The 20,978-nt window shown below is 36.2% G+C and overlaps 1 protein-coding gene across 5 annotated transcripts in view; it reads right to left on the bottom strand.

Annotated features, from left to right (window-relative positions):
- Positions 1-3,684: 3,684 nt before the first annotated feature.
- The window catches only part of JMJD1C (jumonji domain containing 1C), a 313,120-nt gene continuing 295,826 nt past the window's right edge, over positions 3,685-20,978 (bottom strand). For all 5 annotated transcript variants that reach the window (XM_045568265.1, XM_045568263.1, XM_045568264.1 and 2 more), the window contains 8 exons: positions 20,012-20,180; positions 19,350-19,440; positions 18,394-18,524; positions 17,775-17,897; positions 13,558-13,697; positions 12,154-12,330; positions 4,914-5,045; positions 3,685-4,594 (listed from right to left, as the gene is read on the bottom strand). In XM_045568265.1, coding sequence (XP_045424221.1) covers positions 4,505-4,594; positions 4,914-5,045; positions 12,154-12,330; positions 13,558-13,697; positions 17,775-17,897; positions 18,394-18,524; positions 19,350-19,440; positions 20,012-20,180 — 1,053 coding nt within the window. In that variant the 3' untranslated portion in view covers positions 3,685-4,504. The remainder of the gene's footprint in view (positions 4,595-4,913; positions 5,046-12,153; positions 12,331-13,557; positions 13,698-17,774; positions 17,898-18,393; positions 18,525-19,349; positions 19,441-20,011; positions 20,181-20,978) is intronic.

Genomic DNA, 20,978 nt, shown 5'->3' on the forward strand with positions numbered 1-20,978 from the left:
ACAGTTGCAATTCTGTCCTTTTAAGAGCTACTGCTGACCAACAGTGCCATCTAGTGGACAGTAAGAAACTTTTGGTTCTTGTTGGGTCATTAGCCAGGAAAAGGAAAGGTATTTGGTCTCCAGACTGATGGCTAAGCTGTGTTAATGACTGACATGGAAGAATGGGTCTGACTGAGGTCTTAATTAACTTCTCTAGTCTAGAATGGCCATGGAAACCCAGTTTAAAAAGAAAGTGTCCTTGAGACAACCTTGGCCAGGTTAGTGCAGGCAGGTAGCGTTGCACATTTGCTTCCAATCTGATACGGCCTTTCAGGTCTTCCTGCCTGGGTTTAATCTCAATAACGTTGACCTTCAGTAGGCCAACAACCTTCCACTTCCCTGAAGGTTAAGTTGAAAGCTATCATTAGCAAGAATCAATCTAAATGGGGAGAGGGATTTACTAATCTTTTGGAGAATTTGGTGGTCAAAGGAGGCCTGAAAAAAATGTCCCAATTTCTTTTGAAAAGAAACAATTTGATGTTTGCTTAGGACCTGAGAAGGGGAGAGTGGTGGAGTGGGCCTCAGAGTTAACAACAACAACAAAAAAAACCCCTTAGTTGGTTACTAGTAAATAACTCATAATAGGAGTGGTTTATAGACATAGGCATATACTAAAGACTAAAGAACTATTTCACTATTCCTACCATCTTGACAGAATTTCTAATACTTATTTATTTTTTTGAGACAGAGTCTCACTCTGTTGCCCAGGCTAGAGTGCCATGGTGTCAGCCTCGCTCACAGCAACCTCAAACTCCTGGGCTCAAGCAATCCTTCTGCCTCAGCCTCCTGAGTAGCTGGGACTACAAGCATGCGCCACCACGCCCGGCTAATTTTTTTCTATATATTTTTCAGTTGTCCAGCTAATTTTCTATTTTTAGTAGAGACGAGGTCTTGCTCTTGCTCAGGCTGGTCTCGAACTCCTGAGCTCAAACGATCCACCTGCCTCGGCCTCACAAAACATTTCTTGTTCAACATAATTTGTTTCTGGAAAAATAGGAGTAAATTACAATTACTCAAAAAGTTTTGGTAAAAAGTTCCCATGCATCATGACACATGTGGATTAACCATTTCCAAAGGATTAGGGGACAAAATAAACATAATAGGTTGGCTATAAGTTCAGTTTACTGATTGTGTTTATGGAAAAGGGCTAAAAGGCAATCTAAATACGCCACATTTGCTGTCCTGTTTTTCTCTTACTTGAAGAGTTGTGCAAATACTGCCTCCTCTCTGAAGCCTTCCCGAACCCCAGACAAAATTACACCTTTTCCAAATACTTGTATATACCTGTGACATAGTATTTAGCAATACATGGCGCATTACTGAGTGTCTTTTTGACCATCTTATCACCAGTGCCAAACACTCTTCCATATTCTGCAATAGCCCCACTTTGCTGGCAGAGTGGTACTTCCTCATTGGTATCTGTTCACTCACCCATCTCTCCACATCTTTCATCATCTGTCAAATTTAGGGTTAAAGACTAGTGGGCAAGAAGGTAGTGCTGGACTCCTCACTTGTCCTCATAATGTACCTCCATTGAAAGTGGAATCCAGCTGATCCCCACACGCGTCCTTGGTATATCCTCTACTGGCCCCAGGGGTGAGGTCTTTTCCACAGATAAGACACAGAAAAGAGCAACCCTCTGGTCTTAGCTGCAGCTGGATGGTTTATTTACCAAAAGCTGACTGAGAAGCTGAAGTCAGCTGTGAAAACCTCTCCAGCCAAGAAAGGGAACTCAAAGTGTGTTTGTAGCCAGTGATGTGAAACTGCCAACATTTCATTTTTGTTTAAAAGTCACTTAACTTTCATTAAAAGAACAGATTGATTACTGTGGGAGCCAAAGTACTTTGCATACTACTCAGTTACTAAATTTTTTACATGGTTTCAGGGCATAAATATCTAGGTTAATGTAATTATCGCAAACCTGGGATGTCCTAACGAAAGGTCTAAGTCTCAATCTTAGTGACAGGCCTGTCGGCATACATGGCTTTGTATCTTGGCCAACTTGCTATACCCCAATTCATAATGAATACTGTATTGAATAGTTGTAGAACAGTAACTAATCATTCTCTTTTTCCTCTCTCATAGCTACTGATCTTGTCTGGGACAGCATCTTTGATAGGCTGGCATCTAGAAATAAAATATACTGTATCTATCGATCAACTGACTGATCGTATTTACACATGAAGCAAAGGTATGACAGCACCTTTCTTCTGAAGCTTACTAATGTTACCGAGATGTAATGAAACCAATACCCTATCTACCAAAAAGGGAAATAAAAGGAAAGCAGACACCGATAGGTATGGGTGCTACAATCTCAAAATGCATGGCAGAAGAGAAATGGATTTGAACATATGTAATTTTATTCAGGAAAAGGAATCCATGTTCAAGTATAAACGACATTATAGACTAGAATGGGAAGGACCTAAACATTCACAAGTTTCTCTTTATAAAGGCTCCCTGACATTTCTCAAATTATTGTATCCATTTCTATTAATACTTACCCCCTGTCTGGAGGAAGCTGACATATTCAGACATTCTCATAGGTGAGGAGTATCCGAGCAATCAAAAGAATGGAGGGAATGAGGTAAATGGTCAGAGGAGGGGCCCCAGTAATTAGGGAGCAATCAGTAATACAACTCCTCAGCTTTCCAAAAAGCCTACAAATGTCTTTTATGATGTAAACATTACAGTTCTCTCTCTTCAACCCAGGCTTACCAATAATTAGGTAATTAGCATAGAATCTCAGACCAATAATAGAATATTTTTCAGACTATGGATAGAATACTATCAGGTAAATTTGCTCTGAAAGAAGCCACATTGCCTGAGTAGAACTTCCTTCCTTAGTTCCAGGTATTCTGAAGGGGTTGTAGTATGGTTAAGAAGTGGCTCGAGCAAGAGCAAGAGAAGCAAAAGCATTTTGGAAGAAAATCACCACAGACTTTGGGCTTCCAGCATATACTCCAGAATTAACGCCTCATCTCTAAACTAATTTCACATCAAAATTAAATCAGATGGATCATATGAAAGCAGTAGGTGAAACAAACCATTTAATCGGTTGAGGCACATAGAGTAAAATAGCATTAAAAAGTCAAAAGCTCACAAAAATCATTTAAATATTCCTCAGCCCCAATTTTTTCCTAGCCAAGTAGTCATCATCCATCTCATTAACCCTTGTGCCAGGTGTAAGGTATTAATGTGAATGTAACTGCTCACATTCTTGGCTGAATCTTACTTGAAGTGGAAGATGGCATAACAGACTACATGGAGCTAAATGATGGTGGGCACGAGCAAAACCAGGATAAAAACTAAGCAACTTGCACAAGAGGTGTCACAACTTGGGCTACTACTTTTTTCCCTTAAGCTGTAAGCTTTCAGATAAGAAGGAAAGACTGTCCTCTTAATATCCTGTAGGTGTCAGGGGATGCCTATATTTTTCCAGTAACTCAAAGGGTTAGGAATGTGTGAGCCTCAAGCAACCCAGTGATTATTAATAGTAGCTAGCTGTTAAAACCAAGACTCCAAATGAAAACAACTTGCCAAGGTCATACAGTCAGTAGCAGAACTCATATTCAAACCCAGGCTGAGTGACTTCAGGATATTCTGTCCCCAGTATGTCAAAAAAGGGAGAACTCTGGAACAAGCCAATTTTTGATAAAGTCTTTTTAATGGAAAATGTAAAACCCCTTTTAACTTTAATGTACAAAGCCATATGTAACACTTGCACTTTAACAAAAGCAAGCCAATGTTTTAAAAAAATACATCATTAAATGTATATATGTATATATTTACATAGCATATTAAGTTTAATATTTAGCTTTAAAAGTTCACATAAATTTTACCAAAATGAGACAATTTTAAATAAATTACACCTTTTGAAAATGTTTAATTGTACAGTCAATAGCTTCAACAAAATATTGAAGTGTCTGTATTTAGTATCTACTTTATATACTTTATATTTTACAGATTTTACAATTATTTGGCAGTAATTTTCTGATTATGACATGACTGCTGTGCGATTCAGCAACTTCCCAAACGCAGGCAATAGCTGGTGTTTGTGTCCTATTCTCACAGTAACTGTCTCAATGTAGTGAAAAATATCAGTTATTTTAGTAAACTGTACAAGGTCACATTTACACTTGTTCAACAATATAGCATAGAATTTTGTATTTTTTACCAAAAATAAATACATCATTTTAAATCTGGCATTTTCACAAATATCATATACACTATAATACAGTAACAGCTATATAGTGCTGCTTTTTAAATTTAGCTTGTTTTATAACATTGACTCACAGGAGCTGTGACATATGCTATACTGCTGCGGTGTCAGTAACAAGTAATTACTACAAAGAGAATTTCTTGGCACTGATGGTTTTATGAAGCTTAAGTCAGTGTGCATACATATCATCATTAAAGGGTAAATAACCCCAGTTCAACTGCCTAAAAACATCAAAATGAACTACACTTAATTTTCTTCCATATCCTCTACTTCATCTTCATGTATCTTCAAAGCTCTCACCATTTCTTTGACTGCATGATACAAGATATTTTTAACCTGAAAGAGATGTTGATATTTCTAATCATATCAGCAGAACAGAAATTAACAAATGACAACTGCCAGATTAAAAAAAATAACAATAATTTTAATGAGGACCAAGGAAAGCAAAATTTAAGAAAAATGTCAAAGTTTAAAAGTGTTATTAAACCAATAGTTAGAATAAGGGCCACTAAAACTCACATAATTAAATACATCTTTGGTTGTTATCCTGGTGTGACCAACTAGGCAATGGCTATCTAAGCTGTTATGCACTGACTGTATTTCTGAATACAGAAAGCCTGCAGAACGGGACCTAGTTAGAATACTTATCTCTTACCTGTAGTTTATCATCATAATTGATTTCTTCCTTCAAAAGTCTCAGTTCTTGTGTTAAATGAAATGATTCTACAAGATGTTCTGGAGACACAAAGTCTTCAGTTACCTGAATACAGCTGTGAAAATTCTGTACCTATCCCCAAAAGAAAAACAGTGAAATATAAATTTTAGGAGGGAGGAGCAAAGAAAAGCCAAGTTGTCTAAAACCTACAAACACAGGAACAATTCTGCTAGATAATTTATTTTCTATAAAACATCAAATGGATTTCAAAGCAGAAGACCACTTTATGAGAAAGTCATGTCACTGAAAAGCTTCATGTAAAGTGACTTTGTAAATGGAGTATTTTTCAATGATAAAAAGAAAATAACTTTTCCAGGAATCCTTTGGAGAGGCTGATAATCAGATCCTAAACTGTCAATGATCCTAAACTGTCAATTTTGTCAAAGTGGACCTTTTTTTATTTAATGTGTTACTTTAAATACCTACTAACTGGAAAGAATCTACCAGGCAATCAATCTGAGTATGTTCTTTGTCAATCCTTTGGCTTTCAGCATTTTGGTCATTTCACTGTCAACTCATATACTAGAGAACAGATTAAAGAAAAGGAAACAAAACTTAGTTTTTTAGGAACTGAGACAAACAATATAGTTCCAGACAGATCTATTGACCACAACTAAGTTTCAGAATTAACCTAGGATTTTGGTTATTTGCGCCCTTCTTTTGTGACTATCTTCAAATTAGCCAATTAAAGATACCCCTTCAATCTCCTATGACATCAGTACAACAGTTTTCTCTCTCCTGACTAAATGCTTTTCATAGGAAGCCAGCCAGTCGAGTCTTTATCTGTTATTTGTTCAGCATTTACAAACTGACTTTGCACTTTACTATGTTTTAGACCTACTTTCTACTGATGCTAAGTAGAACAGAGGAAGATTCAAGGTGATCCAATCTTAGATTTGTGGCGTTTCTAGGTTGTCTTTTAGTGACATTAAAAACGTCATAAAAATTCCTGGGAAAGGAGAAATAACTGAAAAACTAAGCACTTAAATTTATTCTAATTTTTTAAAGTATATAAAATAAATTTAACTGGGAGGAGTGAGATGAAGGAGATAATAAGTGGGAAATGGAGACTGTGGGGAAAAAAAAATCTACTTGATGAGAGGGTGATGGAATTCCAGAGAGGTTAGAATTCCTCCTCTGGGCATAATGACCACCTGAACAGCTGCTGAAGTCTGCAGAGTTCTTTAACTCAAGCACTGTGCCTCTATTGATAACTTGGTAGCATAGTAAAGTAAACATTCTCTTTCTTTAATCATTAGGCTGTTGGTTCCTCTGGTGGATGAACATACTGGATGCCTCACATTTTCAGCATTTCTGTACAGTCTCACTGGCTCTTCATTATGTGTCTGTAGAACAGATGCTCTATTTCACAGAGCAGGAAAGTATGGAAGAGATGTTCAGCGCCTGTCCCAAGACAAATCAGCCAATAAATGGCAAGTCAACAGGAGCCCAACTCCTGGGATGCCTTGTCTAATAGATGCTTTACAGTCCTACATTAAGTCCTCTCATACCAGCATACACAGTCTCCAAATGCCCTCTCTCCTTATTCTTTCATTTATCTGAACATGCCGTGGGGAGAGTAAGTCTTTCCAAAGTTTTAGCATTTACCTTTTGGTATCTCTAGCTCTAGCATGGCCTAAAATCACTTGTAGCTCCAAAATTTCTACTTGGTTCCTTTTTATGATTTCTCTTTATAGATTTCTCCTTTTGTTCATCCATCATTTTCCTGGTTTCCATTAGCTCTTTCAGCATATTTAAGTTGTCTAATAAGTCCAATGTCTAGGCTTTCCGGGAAAGGTTTCTGTCAATTTATTTTCTCCCTTTGAATGGGCCATACTTCCTCTTTCTGGGTATGCCTTGTACTTTTTTGTTGAAAACTGGGCGTCTGAACATTACAATGTGTTAATAAGTCCGGTAATCAGATTCTCCCCCTGCCTCAGGGTCTGCTGTTGTTGATTGCTGAGGGCTGCAGTCGTCCATTTGGTTAGTGACTTTTCCAAACTTTTTGCAAAGGCTGTTATTCCTTGTTGGGTGTGGTTACTGAAGTCTGTTCCATTATCTCAGTGGTCAGCCAGTGACCTAACAGATTTCTTTAAATGCCAAAAACTGGCTGCCCTGTTCTTCATTAAGCAGTCTCCTGGTTGCTTTAAGTTTGGGATTAGATTCCAGTGCTCTGAAAAAGTTCATTCTGTGAATCTTTGCCAGATTATGGTTGTTCTAAAATGACTTTTAGAACAGTGAGGCCTATATTAGTGCTTATAAGATGCTATTATGTTTCCTAATGACTCCCATCTGATATATTTTGCTTAAAGTTCTGAGGGTTAGTTTGAAGAGGCAAGGTTCAGTTTTAAAGCTGAACACAACTGAACTTCCCATTCCGCTTATCCCTTTTGTTGGCCATGTTTGAGTCATTTATATTTCACTTCCTTGATGTTGTCTTATTCACACTTGCCTTAAGGGATCAATTATAATCATAAATAGTTAATATTAAGAAAATGTAATTTGTATTCATAGTAGGAAGGTTAGTATCTTGACAATGTGACTGTTATATACTCAGCTATTTGTGAAAACTTAGTGTGGAAAGATTTTTCCTAAAAGTACTTTTGATAATACAAATGCTAAGAATTTGTAGCTTTGAAATATTACAAACTCACTATGAATGACCAAACAAAATCAATTAAGCCAAGCAGTTTAGGGCAAATTTCACTGAAGGTTTTGTGTTAATTTTAAAAAATTTGTTGCTATTTATAAATAAACGCCACTCTAAATCTCAGACTAGTATAGCTGAGACAATTAAATCCTAGAGGCCAGGGTCCAACTGCTCTGTCTAAGGATATACAGAGGTTTCACATACTGAGTCATATTTACCAAGGGAAGATTTTTAAGTCTGCAATTCCAGAGTAGTTCTTAGTATATAATAAAGAGGGGGTAGCTATGAGGCTTTCCCTCAGCTTGCTAAGATATGAATCTGAACTCCCTTGCAGACACAGCCCACTCCTCTAGTAGTTTGGCTTCCAGCAGTGCTCCCTGTTGACAGGCCAAAGAACAGAATGTTGTTTCTTCCCTAATACTTGCTGGCCCCCTTGGTTGAAAGTTTTTTTGATAGGTGCAAGGGCTTCCTATTTGAATGGTTTTCAAAGTGTGGTCCCTGGACAGTAAAACCAGCCGGGAAACTTCCTACAAATGTAAAATTTCAAGTCCTTCCTCACATCCATGGAATCAGAATGAGAAACTCTGGGGATGGGGTACAGTAATCTGTGTTTTATCAGGCCCTCTGGGAAATTCTAATGTATGCTGAAGTGTGAGAACACTGACTTATCTGGAATTATTCTAAGGGCCGTCTGTAGTCAATGAGAAGTGCTAAAGCCATCAATGAACATTTTAAAGAACCTCTAAGACCTAAACAGGTTGTAAATAATAATGCATTTCAAATCTAAGTTAATATTGTGAACAGATTTATCACTTCCTTTGAATTCTCTCACAAAACCACATTACCACCACTTGTGAGTCACAGACAGCACCCTCTTAACAGAGTACAAAAGAACTGCTGTCATTATTACACCACAGAGGGGAGGGAAGGCAGAAATTCCTGTTTTTATAGCTGTCAATTTCTGTGCCAAAATATGCAGCAGAGAAGTTAAGGTTTTGTTTTGAATCAGTCAGCAATTTAGTGGCAGACACAAGAACAGAATTTGCCAGTCCAGGTTCTACACTCATAGATGTTGCCTATTTAGGTACAATATCTTTGATCACAGATGAAATTTGCTTCCTATAATCTATGTGAATTTTCTACAAATCTCAAAGGAAAACATGTCTTCATATAAATATGTCTCTGTGTATGTGTATATAGCCATAATTGGAAGTTGGGTTCCAACCTAAGTAAACTTTCTGAAGTAGCCAGAGAAAATACATCTAGAATGAGGCCAAAATTTACATGTTTGTACAAAGAGCACAGTATATATAAATTATAGACAGCCATAATTTTGTTTTCATCTACACTTGTGCAAAAATATGTTGTAATGAGGACATATTATCAGGCTCTCTTCAGAAGACGAGAGTTACAAATATTTAAGTGCATTATTCTAGGCATGGGGAGGGAGCAATAAAAAACACAAATCTCTAACTTCATGAAGCCTACATTCTAGTGGGGGTTTAGAGACAATAAACAAAGCAAGTAAATTATAAAGCATACTGCAAGGTGATAATTACAATGGAAGAAAATAAAGCAGGGAAAGTGACAGAAATTTGGGGGACACAATTTGCAGTTTTAAACTAGATGGTTAGGGAAGACCTCATTGAGAAGGTGAATTTGAGCAAAACCTCCAAGAATGTGAAGCAGGTCTTACAGATATCTGAGAGAAAAAAGAATTCCAGGCAGAACGGTTAGCAAGTACAAAGGCCCTGGGGAGGGAACTTGCTCAGTTTGTGTGAGAACAGCAAAGAGGGCAGAGTGGCTAGAAAGAAACTGGGAAGAGAGCAGTAGGAGATGAAGGCAGTGAGGTGTGTGTGTATATGTATCTGTGAGGTATGGGCAGGGGACAGGTACAGTTTGTTTAGGGCCCTATGAGACTTTTCGCATAAGTGTTATGTAAACTAACTTAACTTTTTAACAGGATCATTTTGTACCTACTATTTGGACAAAAGTCAGCTCCTCCCCAAAAAAACAAAATCAGCAGGGAGACAAGTATACCCACGGAATCTCTTTGTGGTTAACAACGATTACCTCCGGAGAAAAGGATCTAGGAGGCAAAGGTGAGAGGACTGAATGTTCACTGTGAAACCTTTTATACTGTTTTGACTTTTTTGTTTAATCATATGAATGTATTACATTTTCAAAAGAAAAAATATTTAAAAATAGTCTTTTCAATAAGTAGTATTGGAACAACCAAATGTCCATATGTAAAAAACTGAACCTCGATCCATATTATGCACTGCTACATACAGAAATTAACTACATTACATATCCAAATGTAACACCCAAAACTGTAATGCTTGTAGAAAAAAAATGTAGGTGAAAATCTATGTGATTCTCAGGCTAGGCAAAGAATTTGTAGATACAATAAAAGCATGATCCATAAAAGAAAAAGTGACCTGCTGGGCTTTGCCAAAATAAAAAACTTCTGCTCTTTGGAAAGCCAAGCCACAGAGAAGGAGAATATATTTATAAAATATATATCAGATAAAGGCATTGTATCTGAAATAGATAAGCAACACTCACAACCCAAGGAAAAAAAGGCAGTTAAAAAAAACGGACAAACATTTGAATAGACATTTAACCAAAGTAGATGTACAGATGGCAAATAAAAATATTAAAAAATGCTCAACATTTAGTCATTAAGAAAGTGCAAATTAAAACCACAATGAAACACCACTGCACACTTATTAGACTAGGTTTAAAAACAAAACTAACAGTAGCAGGTCCTAGTGAGTAAGTAGAGGAAATGAAACTCACATAACACTCCCTTGGTTAATTAGAATGATACGACCACTTTACAGAGAACAGCCTGGCAGTTTCTTATATTCACAGAATAAACTACCCAGCAATAAAAAAGAATCAACTATTATGTACAACATGGATGAATCTCAAATGCATTATGTTAAGAAAAGCCAGACTCAGGCTATATATTGTATTATTCCAATTATATGGCATTCTCATAAAGGAGGAGCTATAAGGGCAAAAAAATGGGTAAGTGGTTGTACGAACTTTAAGTAGGAGGAAAGGCTGACTACAAAAGTGCGCGAGAGAGTATTTTTGGAGTGAAAGAATTTTTCTATATTTTGATTGTGTTGTTACCTAACTATGCATTTGTCAAAACTTAGAGAACTGTAAACTAAAAAGGGCAAATTTTACTTACTATATGCAAATTATGCCTCAGTTTAAAAAAACGACTGCACAGTCCAGTTTAACCATAAGAAAGCTGATATTGGATAAATTGAACATGTGAATAAGGATTTTCAGGGAAGTCTATTTTCTATTATCAAAGGATTATTCCTATTTACAAAAATTTACAGTACTATAATTCTCTTAAATAGGCTGTTCTTTTGAGGGCATTTACATTTAAATACAGATTAGCTGTTTTTTGATAAGCTGCTAGAAGTCAAAGAAATGGTACGTGGGGTAAAGCCCAATTAAACATGGATCATAAATGATAAAACATCTCTGAAATGATCATAAGCTCATGGGAAAAATATAACCATTTAACATAAATACATTTTCCTAGGAAGTTATTACAGAGAAAAAATTATTATGACATTTATATTTTACTACTGTATCATAAATGCCATTTGAGATCTAAAAAAGAGAAATCTGACTCTGAACCTGACACATCCTAAACACTAGGCAACTATTCTCACTTAAGGAGTAATTGTGAATTACAGTTTCATGAATGCTAAACAGGCAGTGACTGCACATACAGTTATATTAAGTGTGAGAAATTTTCCTTGGTAAACAAATACGCATCTGACATCTCAGTTACTGAGTGGTAAAAAGGTGGGGGGCCAGCACTGAGGCAAACTAACTTTTTGAGGTCTCCAGTTTCCCTGGCACACTTTGTTATAACAAAGGCTAAGCTGGGCGATGGTAGCTCTATTCTATCTATAGGAATACACTGTGTGCTTTTAACCTCACCCTCCATACCCACCCCCATCTATTCTTTGCCATTCTTCCAGGTGCTACATGCTACAGAAACAAAAACTAGGTATTTTAGTTTTTAAGTTTTGTGGATCAATAGTTAAATAAATTACATAACATCTTTCTTTCAACAGGTTCTTGCTATGTTAGCATGCTAAAGGGAGGCAGGGGGTACACTTAAAACTTGATTAAAAAGCCTGGATACACTAGCCCTCTCACACACACTTTTAAGCCTCACTACTGAGAACAAGTATACAGTAACTAACTCTCTAGTTCCCCTAAAAGAGGTCATAAAAATTAGATTTCAATCCACTAAGTCAGAGACAACATACAAATGGAAATCTGGCTAATATTAAAACAATTTAAGCTTTCAAGTTATATAATTGTTAGATTTCTTCAAGCACTAGAACTACATTTTAACGAAGGCAAACTGGTACAGGCCATTCTCTTATGTTTTCTTTCATTTATATCTACACTAAGAACAATTTCTTTTTCAAGATTGGTTAGTTCAGTCAGTAACAGATATGTTAGAAATAAGTCTGTGTATACCTGATGAAGTGCTCCTGCTGGCAAAATAATGGCATCACCAAGGAACTGAATAAGAGTACAGGTTCTGACTCCATATTCTTCAAGCAGCCTTTGGCGGAGCTTTTTGTTCACATACCAACTTTGGTCGCGTATTGGATCATGTTCTGGTAGAACTTCAAGGCCTTGTTCTTTTGAAATCTGAAATATGGATTAAAATAAAAATATACACACCAATTTAAACAAGGGTAATGATAAATCCCATTCAGTTAAATGTCAATTTTATTTACAATAACAACAACATAGTCTTTTGTTAGAGTCTCATAAAACAATGACTGAGCTTCATAAGTAACATTTGGCAATAATTTATGAAGCCAAAGAATATTAAAACAATATAGCACACTGAAATACTGTTAATAGAGTGAATCATACTTCCTTCTTACCACCAGTTTCTTTCCTTACAATTGTTTCAAGAGCACAGCACGTAGATAAGGAAAAGGGTAGTTTACAGGTTTTTTTTTCCCCCCAAAAGCCAAACCATTCACATGTACAGATTTCATAAACAACACTTCTGGAGCCTTATTCTAAGGTAGGCACAAAGATAAATACCTTTGTATGGCTAACTTACTAACCCTTGAAAAATTAACTTCAAGGGAACCTTTTACTAATCAGTGAAATAATTTTCTGCTTAAGGCACAAATGGTATTTTAGATTAAAATACTGGTAGGTATTTGGGGATAATATAGTAGTAGTATACAAAGCTATAGCTCCTTCACTTCACAATGATCACAGAGACAGAACTTAAATCTTTCCAGAAGGAAGATGAAGTGTAACAACGTAATCGCAATGATGATCCATTACAAGAAATCCCCATAACTACAAAATTTGGAAAATATTTGAGGAAAAGGTTTGAACTGATTATTTCAGGTTGATGTATTAATTTCGTTAAGAGTGTCCGACAACTAAAGTAAAGGTTTGACTACTCTAAATTTCAGTCTCCTTAAATAAGCACACAGCAATCAGATATGATAGAGTAGAAGCACTGCAGTCAGATTCAAAGGAAATAAAGAGTGTATCTTCTTTAGATGTTCCCATGAAACATTAGTTTTTAGACCCTGCAACTCCCAATAGTTACTTTTTACCACCCAACTAACATCTGGTTGATCAACAGATTAGTCCTATCATTACAAAGGGATGGAGAGCACTAGCAACTGAGAACAAATTGCCACTCAAAACCCTCAACATGAAACAGGCTTTCAGAAAGAAGCAAGAGAAAGGGGCATTTGACTTTCAACAAAACCCCCGTTACCTTGAAGTAAAAGTTATTTAATGATCTTTTATTGCTGAATGCCAAATGAAGTTGCATTAACAAATTAATAATTCCTTGCTCAAGGTGAAGAGATAAATTATTTGCAACCTAAATTGTACCTTTTGAAGAAATTCTCTTATCTTGTCAACATCTTTCCCAGCATAAATATGCCACAGAGCACCAGGTATTTCACTAGAGTCCTTGAGTCTTTTCCTTAAAATGTCATCCAAATCTTCTTCTTCAAATTTCTTGAGTATTCCTGAAAAACAGGAGCATAGTTTCAAAATGGTCAGTAAAGACTACCAGAAAGACAAGTCTCCTAAAATTGACCCATCAGAGGAGCAGAGTGCCTGACTCAATCAATATTCTTAAAGAGGAGTCAAATCCAGTTACATATTCAAAACTGTTAGAACTGTAAGAGAACTGGGGAAAGAGCAACAGTGATTTTCCCAGTTTATGTTTTCTGCAAACAAAGGAGCAGGAGATAGAAAACTTAAGAACTTCTATTCAAACTTAACTACCCTTCTCCCTGTCTCAAAGGGTGGTCGTAACAATGACTTGCACTGATAGCACGTCATAACCTCAAAGGACTTTTATGATCATTATGAATTAGTCTGCTCTGTAACTATTTAGCAAGGTGGGTTATTATGGCTGAGTAAAAAAGTTCAGTGAGATGAAGGGATTTGCTCATTACCATTACTAATGAATGGCAGAGCAAAATGTATTCTGATTAATTCCTAGAGGATCTCATATTTTATTATCTGTAATCAAATGCACATGTTTCATGAATAAAGTTGTGGTTTTGAGGAAACATCAGGCCATCCTTGTAAAATGTTAAACTAAAAAAATTCTACATATATATGTAATATACACAGAAAATTTGGGAAGTACACAATGAAAATGTTAACTGTGGTTACCTCTTATGTGTAGAACCATAGGAAGGTCATCTTTTTCACTGATTTCACCACAGTAAATATTTTAAAGAAATATTCTTTTAAAAGAAAAAGAAAGCTATTGTTTGCTATAAAGGACACAACAAATGTTTTTTAATTTATGACAGCAAGATTTTTTATATTCAAACTTGGCTACAAGGATTTCTTAATTCAAACATGTATTAAGTGTTTACTGTGTGCCAGACACTATCCTAGGATAAGACAGATCCTGTCAAGACCTCATGGAGTTAAAGAGGGTCTTAAAGGGCACACAGTCCTTAAATGTTATCTGCAACAAAGTTTTATCCTAGTCCTAAACAAGAAAATAAAAGACAATGTAAAAAGTTTATCATAAAAAAACTATTCTTTACTCTGATTATATGCTTTATATGGGGAGAGTTTAAAATGTTCTCTTTAAAAATGACAGTTGATACTCTTATAATTTGTTTTCTTAACAAAAATAAAAGTTGGAAACCCTGAATTGGTTTTTTTAATTTGTTTCCCTGTAAATTTTATTGCACTGCAAATTTAAAAAGTGAGGGGGGTTTCATAAGGAAGAGAATGATTGGCTAGAGTAGAGTAAGTTTGCTTTTTTTAATGAACCCCTCTAGGGTGAGTGAGAATCTGAGTTACACTTTAAAGGATGAATACAGGAGTTTGCCAGGGAGACAAGGAGGTATGACAGCCACTGCAGGTGGAGAAAAAGGTATGTATTCTAAGTAGGTCAGTTTTTCTCTAAGTGTTTTAAGCATGATTATAATCCTAAAATGTTGCTTTCTTTGCAACCACCTCTAAAAAGTGACAAACATTTTTTAGATAAAGAGAGGGAAGGCGGGAAAGGAAGAGAAGGGAAGGGCAAGGAAGGGAGCCAAAGGATTATTTAAAATATTGAGTTTTCTCAAAAATCAAATATTATTCTAGGAACAGGAGCTGAGGGTGTGCAGGAACAAATATTAGTAAGAAAGTTGCAGCACTTAAGGATATGAATGAATAGCAATGGAGCAAAGCAGGTGTAACTTCCATATTATGCAGTAGAGAATGATCTCAACAAAGTACAAAAGATAAGTCTGTGGTATCATAAGCTTAGAAAGGAATCTGAACCACAGGTCACCCATTTGTGTGGTAGAGCTGGGACTATAACTCAAGAGTACCTACTGTCTCAAATTCTTGGGCAGGTGTGGAAGTGGTTATCTATTATAGTCAACAGTGTCAGTTAAGGCTGCTGTCCCCAATCCCTGGGCCAAGGTCCAGTGCTAGTCCATGGCCTGTTGGGGGTTGGGCTTCATGGCGAGAGGTGGGTGGGGAAGTGAGGCTTCATCCATGTTTGCCACTGCTCCCCATCACTGGCATCACCACGTGGGCTCTGCCTCCTGTCAGATCAGCGGTGGCATTGGATTCTAATAGGAACGAGAACCCTACTGTGGACTACACATGCAAGGAATCTAGATCGTGTGCTCCTTGTGAGAGTCTGGTGCCTGATGCTCTTATGGTGCAGCTGGGGTGGTTGTGCTGGTGCTGGGGAGTAGCTACAAGTGCACATTGTCATTGGCAGAGACAATGACTACACAACGTGTGCCTGGGTCATCCTGGGACACCCTCAACCCCCATCCACAGAAGGATTGTCTTCCATGAAGCTGGTCCCTGGCGTCAAAAAGGTTGGGAACCACTGAGTTAAAGGAGCTGAGTAACACAATGTAAAAATAAGTTTCCATAGTTTGGAGGAAATTTAGATTGTGTATTATAGAAATTGTCAAATGTACACAAAAATAGAGTGAATACTATAATGAATCTCCATGTAGCACCTTAGCCACTAAGCTGTAGATCCATCTGGGCTTCAGATATGGAATCAACGATTTATGTGATAGCTGGAAGTCATGCAGCAATTTCACAGAAAGTGCATGTAAAGTAGAAAAGGTAAAGAACAATATCTGTAACTCTAGAATAAAGTCTGTAACTCCATAAAGCAGCAGTCACCAACCTGTTTGGCACCAGGGACCGGTTTCATGGAAGACAATTTGACCATGGACAGTGGGTGTGGGTGTGGGGACAGAAGCTCAGGCGGTGATGTGGAGCACCTATAAATACAGACAAAGCTTGCCTGTCCCTCACCTCCTGCTGTGCAGCCCAGTTCCTAGCAGGCCAGGGACCAGTACAGGTCTGCAGCCTGGGGACTGCAGCCATAAGGGATCAGAATCAGGGAAGTGATGTCACAAAAGCAAAGGATAATATCTGAAGAAGAGGTAGTGATTAACAGTGCCATCTGGCCAGGTGCAGTGGCTCACGTCTGTAATCCCAGAACTTTGTGAGGCCAAGGTAGGAGGATTGCTTGAAGCCAGGAGTTGGAGACCAGCCTGGACAACATAGTGAGACCCCTTCTCCACAAAAAAAATAACGAAATAATTAGCTGGGCATTGTGACCTGTACCTACAGTCCTACACAGGAGGCTGAGACGGGAGCCTTGACACCAGGATTTTGAGGTTACAATGAGCTATGATCAGGCCAATGTACTACAGCCTGGGTTACAGAGAGAGACCCTGTCTCCAAAAAACAAATAAACAAACAACCCCCCCCCCAAAAAAACAGTGCCATTTGTAACAGATGGGGTGAGTAATAAAAACACCAGAAAGAAATGGCTGAATTATTCAAATGTATGTGAGTTACAGCAGTAGCACTATTAATTTCAGGTAGGTATAGAAGCAAGATTGGAATGACTTATAATGTGAAAAGAGAGATAGCAAAGAAATTCTTATGAAGGCAGGAGCAATAGGATGATGGAAAGGTTTAAGGGGGGTTACTTTTTTTTTTTTTTGAGAGAGAGAAGGAATATAGTCTAGACTCTGCTCCTATTCTGAAGAGAAGAAGCCAGTGGAGAGGAAAGGTTAAAGACTTATGAACTATATATCTATGTCTCTATTAAGAACAGAATAACTGATGGAGCAAGGTTTCAGAAAGAAACAGAGTATAGAAACTGAAGCCCATGTACTACATAGAAAAGTTACTTCTATTTAGGAGAAAAGACCCATTCTTCCTCTGATACTGGAGGGAAAAGAGAATGCTTGAGGCACAAACCATGTCTTAATCATCTTTAGAGCCCTAGGACCTACTTTCTATTCTTCAATAAATGTTATAAGTGAGCTTAACAGTATATTTTTGTAAACACAACAATTTAATGATAGGAAGGGAGCAAATTAAAATATTTACTTTTAATGCTAAAATTTCATTTATATGAAAAAGAGACAGAAAAATAAGTCAATCTTCAAGTAATAATGATTAAAATACCCCTATATCCATTGGAATTCTTTTTGAAACCTTTGCTGTTAACTCAGAGGCTGACATTCTGGATGATACTAGTGTACATGATTATTCAACTCTTAATTCCAAACACTGCTATTAAGTTTCATTACCTGCTTTTGAGAGAATGCCATTTCCTTTAGCTATGCCAACATACACCAGAATATTTACAACATCAGAAACTTCAATATGGAGATTTGTTGTTCCTATATCATGATCCTTAGCAGCAGCTACACCTGTGTACAAAACAAAAATTTTACTTGACAAAATACTTTTTGTACTAATAATATAATCAGATATTCCCCCCAAATTAACTCTATTGGCATAATTTATTAATTACAATTTGAGTTTTAGTCTCATTACAAAAACCTATCCCTATGGTTTGTGTCTGAGTCATGGCACTAAACAAAATAAAACAAAACCCAAACAAAACTCTGCTCCTAAAAGCCATAATCCATAAAATGTCCTATTATTTTTATAATTATATGTATATTACAAAATGTCTTATTAAATATCAATAATAAACTATTTTGTGAGGAACTAGCAGGACTTAACTATACATTGGCCATTAATTCCTAATATACTGCTTAATATAAAAAAGGATTTCAATGGATTATTAAAAAAAAAAGATTTAGTTACAAACTAAAAATCATCAGACTATTTATTTTTGAACAGAAATCTGTTAAAATCCCATGTAATTCCAAATTGGGTGAAATGTGAACTTATACCTACCATAGGCACTGCACAATCTGGGTCCCAGATCAGGACGTACAAAAAATCCTGGCAAATGAGAGGCCAAATTGAATTTTCCTTCTGGATTACAATATTCTGGCAATGGCAGACTTTTTAAAAGATCTTCATATCTGAAGAATAACAACATTGCCTTATTTTAAATAAAGATTTGCATTTTTAAGTGCTTTCAAATATATAATTTTCAAGGTGTTCAAAACACCAGACAACCTTTCCTTAAGACAGCTTAACATTTTCCCTGACTTCATTTAAGGTTTAAATGAACATAAAAACTGACTAAAACAGCAATACTGCTTCCTTAACCAATACAAAATTAAAAGATCCAATAGAAGGAACATCTCAAACAAGACCCTGTGTTCTTTAACATGAGTAAGCGTTGGCTGGGCGCAGTGGCTCACACCAGTAATCCTAGCACTCTGGGAGGCCGAAGTGGGTGGATCCTTTGAGCTCAGGAGTTGGAGACCAGCCTGAGCAAGAGCCAAACCCCGTCTCTACCAGAAATAGAAAGACATTACATGGACGACTAAAAATACATATAGAAAAAATTAGCCGGGCATGATAGCTCATGCCTGTAGTCCCTGCTATTTGGGAGGCGGAGGCAGGAGGATCGCTTGAGCTCAAGTGTTTGAGGTTAGGTTGCTGTGAGCTAGGCTGATGCCACAGTACTGCAGCCTGGGCAACAGAGTGAGACTCTGTCTCAAAAAAAAAAAAAAAAGAAATGTAAAAAAAAAAAACATGAGTAAGCATTCATTCCTTCACTACCCTAACATAAAGACTTTCCCCTTGCTGAGACTACAGAGATTCAGTTTTGCTTCTTACTTATTCTTAATCATGAAAGAAAAGGACTAGAGGTCACAATTACAATTACTTATCCCACCTTCTGGGGATAATCTCAGCTCAACTCTAAAAAGTCAAGAGTAAAACGAAAAGTTTCAAACCTTGCTGGCATCATAGTCTTAAAGTCTTCTCCTGAAGGGCAATCTTTCAATTTTAAGACAACTGTTTCTCCACTTTTGTTTTTTTGCCGTTCTATAAAGAATGCAGTTAATTATTAAAAAGGCAATTTCTGTCTTTTTATTTTTACAAATGTTTGGAGATGGAGAAATGTAAATGAACGAACGATTTATTGCATAGTATGTGCTTAATGAATGTTTGCTTACTGATTTTTATTCCTTATGTATTTAATGTAGTATTAAAACTTTTGTTCTTTTTGTACATAGATAGGATATATTGCATCACTCGTAATAGCTCAGAAAATTCTATCTTTATAAAAATCTTGTTAACATTACAATCTTATTTTTTATACTTTTAATCTTCAAAGTGTTTTACATAAACTATATAATTCAATTCTCACAATTTATGAGGTTGCCAAAAATGTCCCCACATATGAGTACACTATAAACAGCTTCCAGGTCAAAGAAAATTAGCGTAAGAGACAGAATTAGGACCCAGTATTTTCTTTCCAATTACTTGTTTCTTTTTATTAGATAATAATGTAATACGGATGTTTCAAAGACTAAAAAGTCTGTTAAGTTACATTTGCAATTTATCATTTTGGGGGGATATGATTAAGAAAATAGTAAAATCAAAAACAACATACTTGAAACTTCTTCAAAACCATCCCAGAATTCTTTAACATTGGCATTTGAAATAATGCTATCTTTGCAATTCAGGAGATCAGCTTGGTGGTCTCCAAAATCAAGACTAATTGACTCCGCCTTCCATAAGCTAATGTTCATTTTCTTATGCACACCAGAAACCACCGCAGGCTTATAAATAAAGAGATAAATAAATAACTGTTAAAAGGTATACGGACACTTCAAGATTTCATTTTACATGCACATATAACAAATGTTTAACACATTAAAAGTTTCAAGCCTACTGACAAATGTGAGTGTATAAAAGAGGCTATTAAAGAAAGTCCCTGACCTGGAAAGATATTCACAAAATATTGTCAAACAAAGAAGATGATGAGAGAATGCCATGTAGTGTACAGTGGCATTTTTGAAAACAGAAATTTAAAGGTGTAGCAATTCTCAGAAAACAAGTCTGAAAGGCTATACTAAAAATTCCATTTCTTAATAGTAGAAATATGGATTACCTGGTTGCTTTATCTATAAGACTAATTTTTACAGAGAAATATAAGGTACTTATTTATTTGTAAGTATATATGGTAGTAAGATTTTTTTTAAATAAAAATACATAAAGTCCTTGAGATTGAAACATAATTTATATACATTTTGACTTTGTATCACTTAAGGCACAATTTTTTTACCTCTACAAAGATCATGATAAATAAAAATGTTAAACACCTAAGGCATAAAAGCATTACATTTCAAGCCTAATGACTGATTCTCTGAAAGTGAACCTCTTCTTTGAAATCACATGAATTCAAATTCTCTCAAGGCTCTCTAACTCAGACACCAAACAAGTGAAAATGTATAGCTGCTAAAAGTTCAATAAATGATGTAAAAACATTTCTAAGGTCAACTAATATGTTATTCTCAGGTTTTCTTAATTCCTTTATTCTTAATGAAACAAAATATAAAGAACACAGGAAATTGTGA

Source organism: Lemur catta, chromosome 14 (genome assembly GCF_020740605.2).
Source record: "Lemur catta isolate mLemCat1 chromosome 14, mLemCat1.pri, whole genome shotgun sequence".
Classification (NCBI taxonomy): Eukaryota; Metazoa; Chordata; class Mammalia; order Primates; family Lemuridae; genus Lemur; species Lemur catta.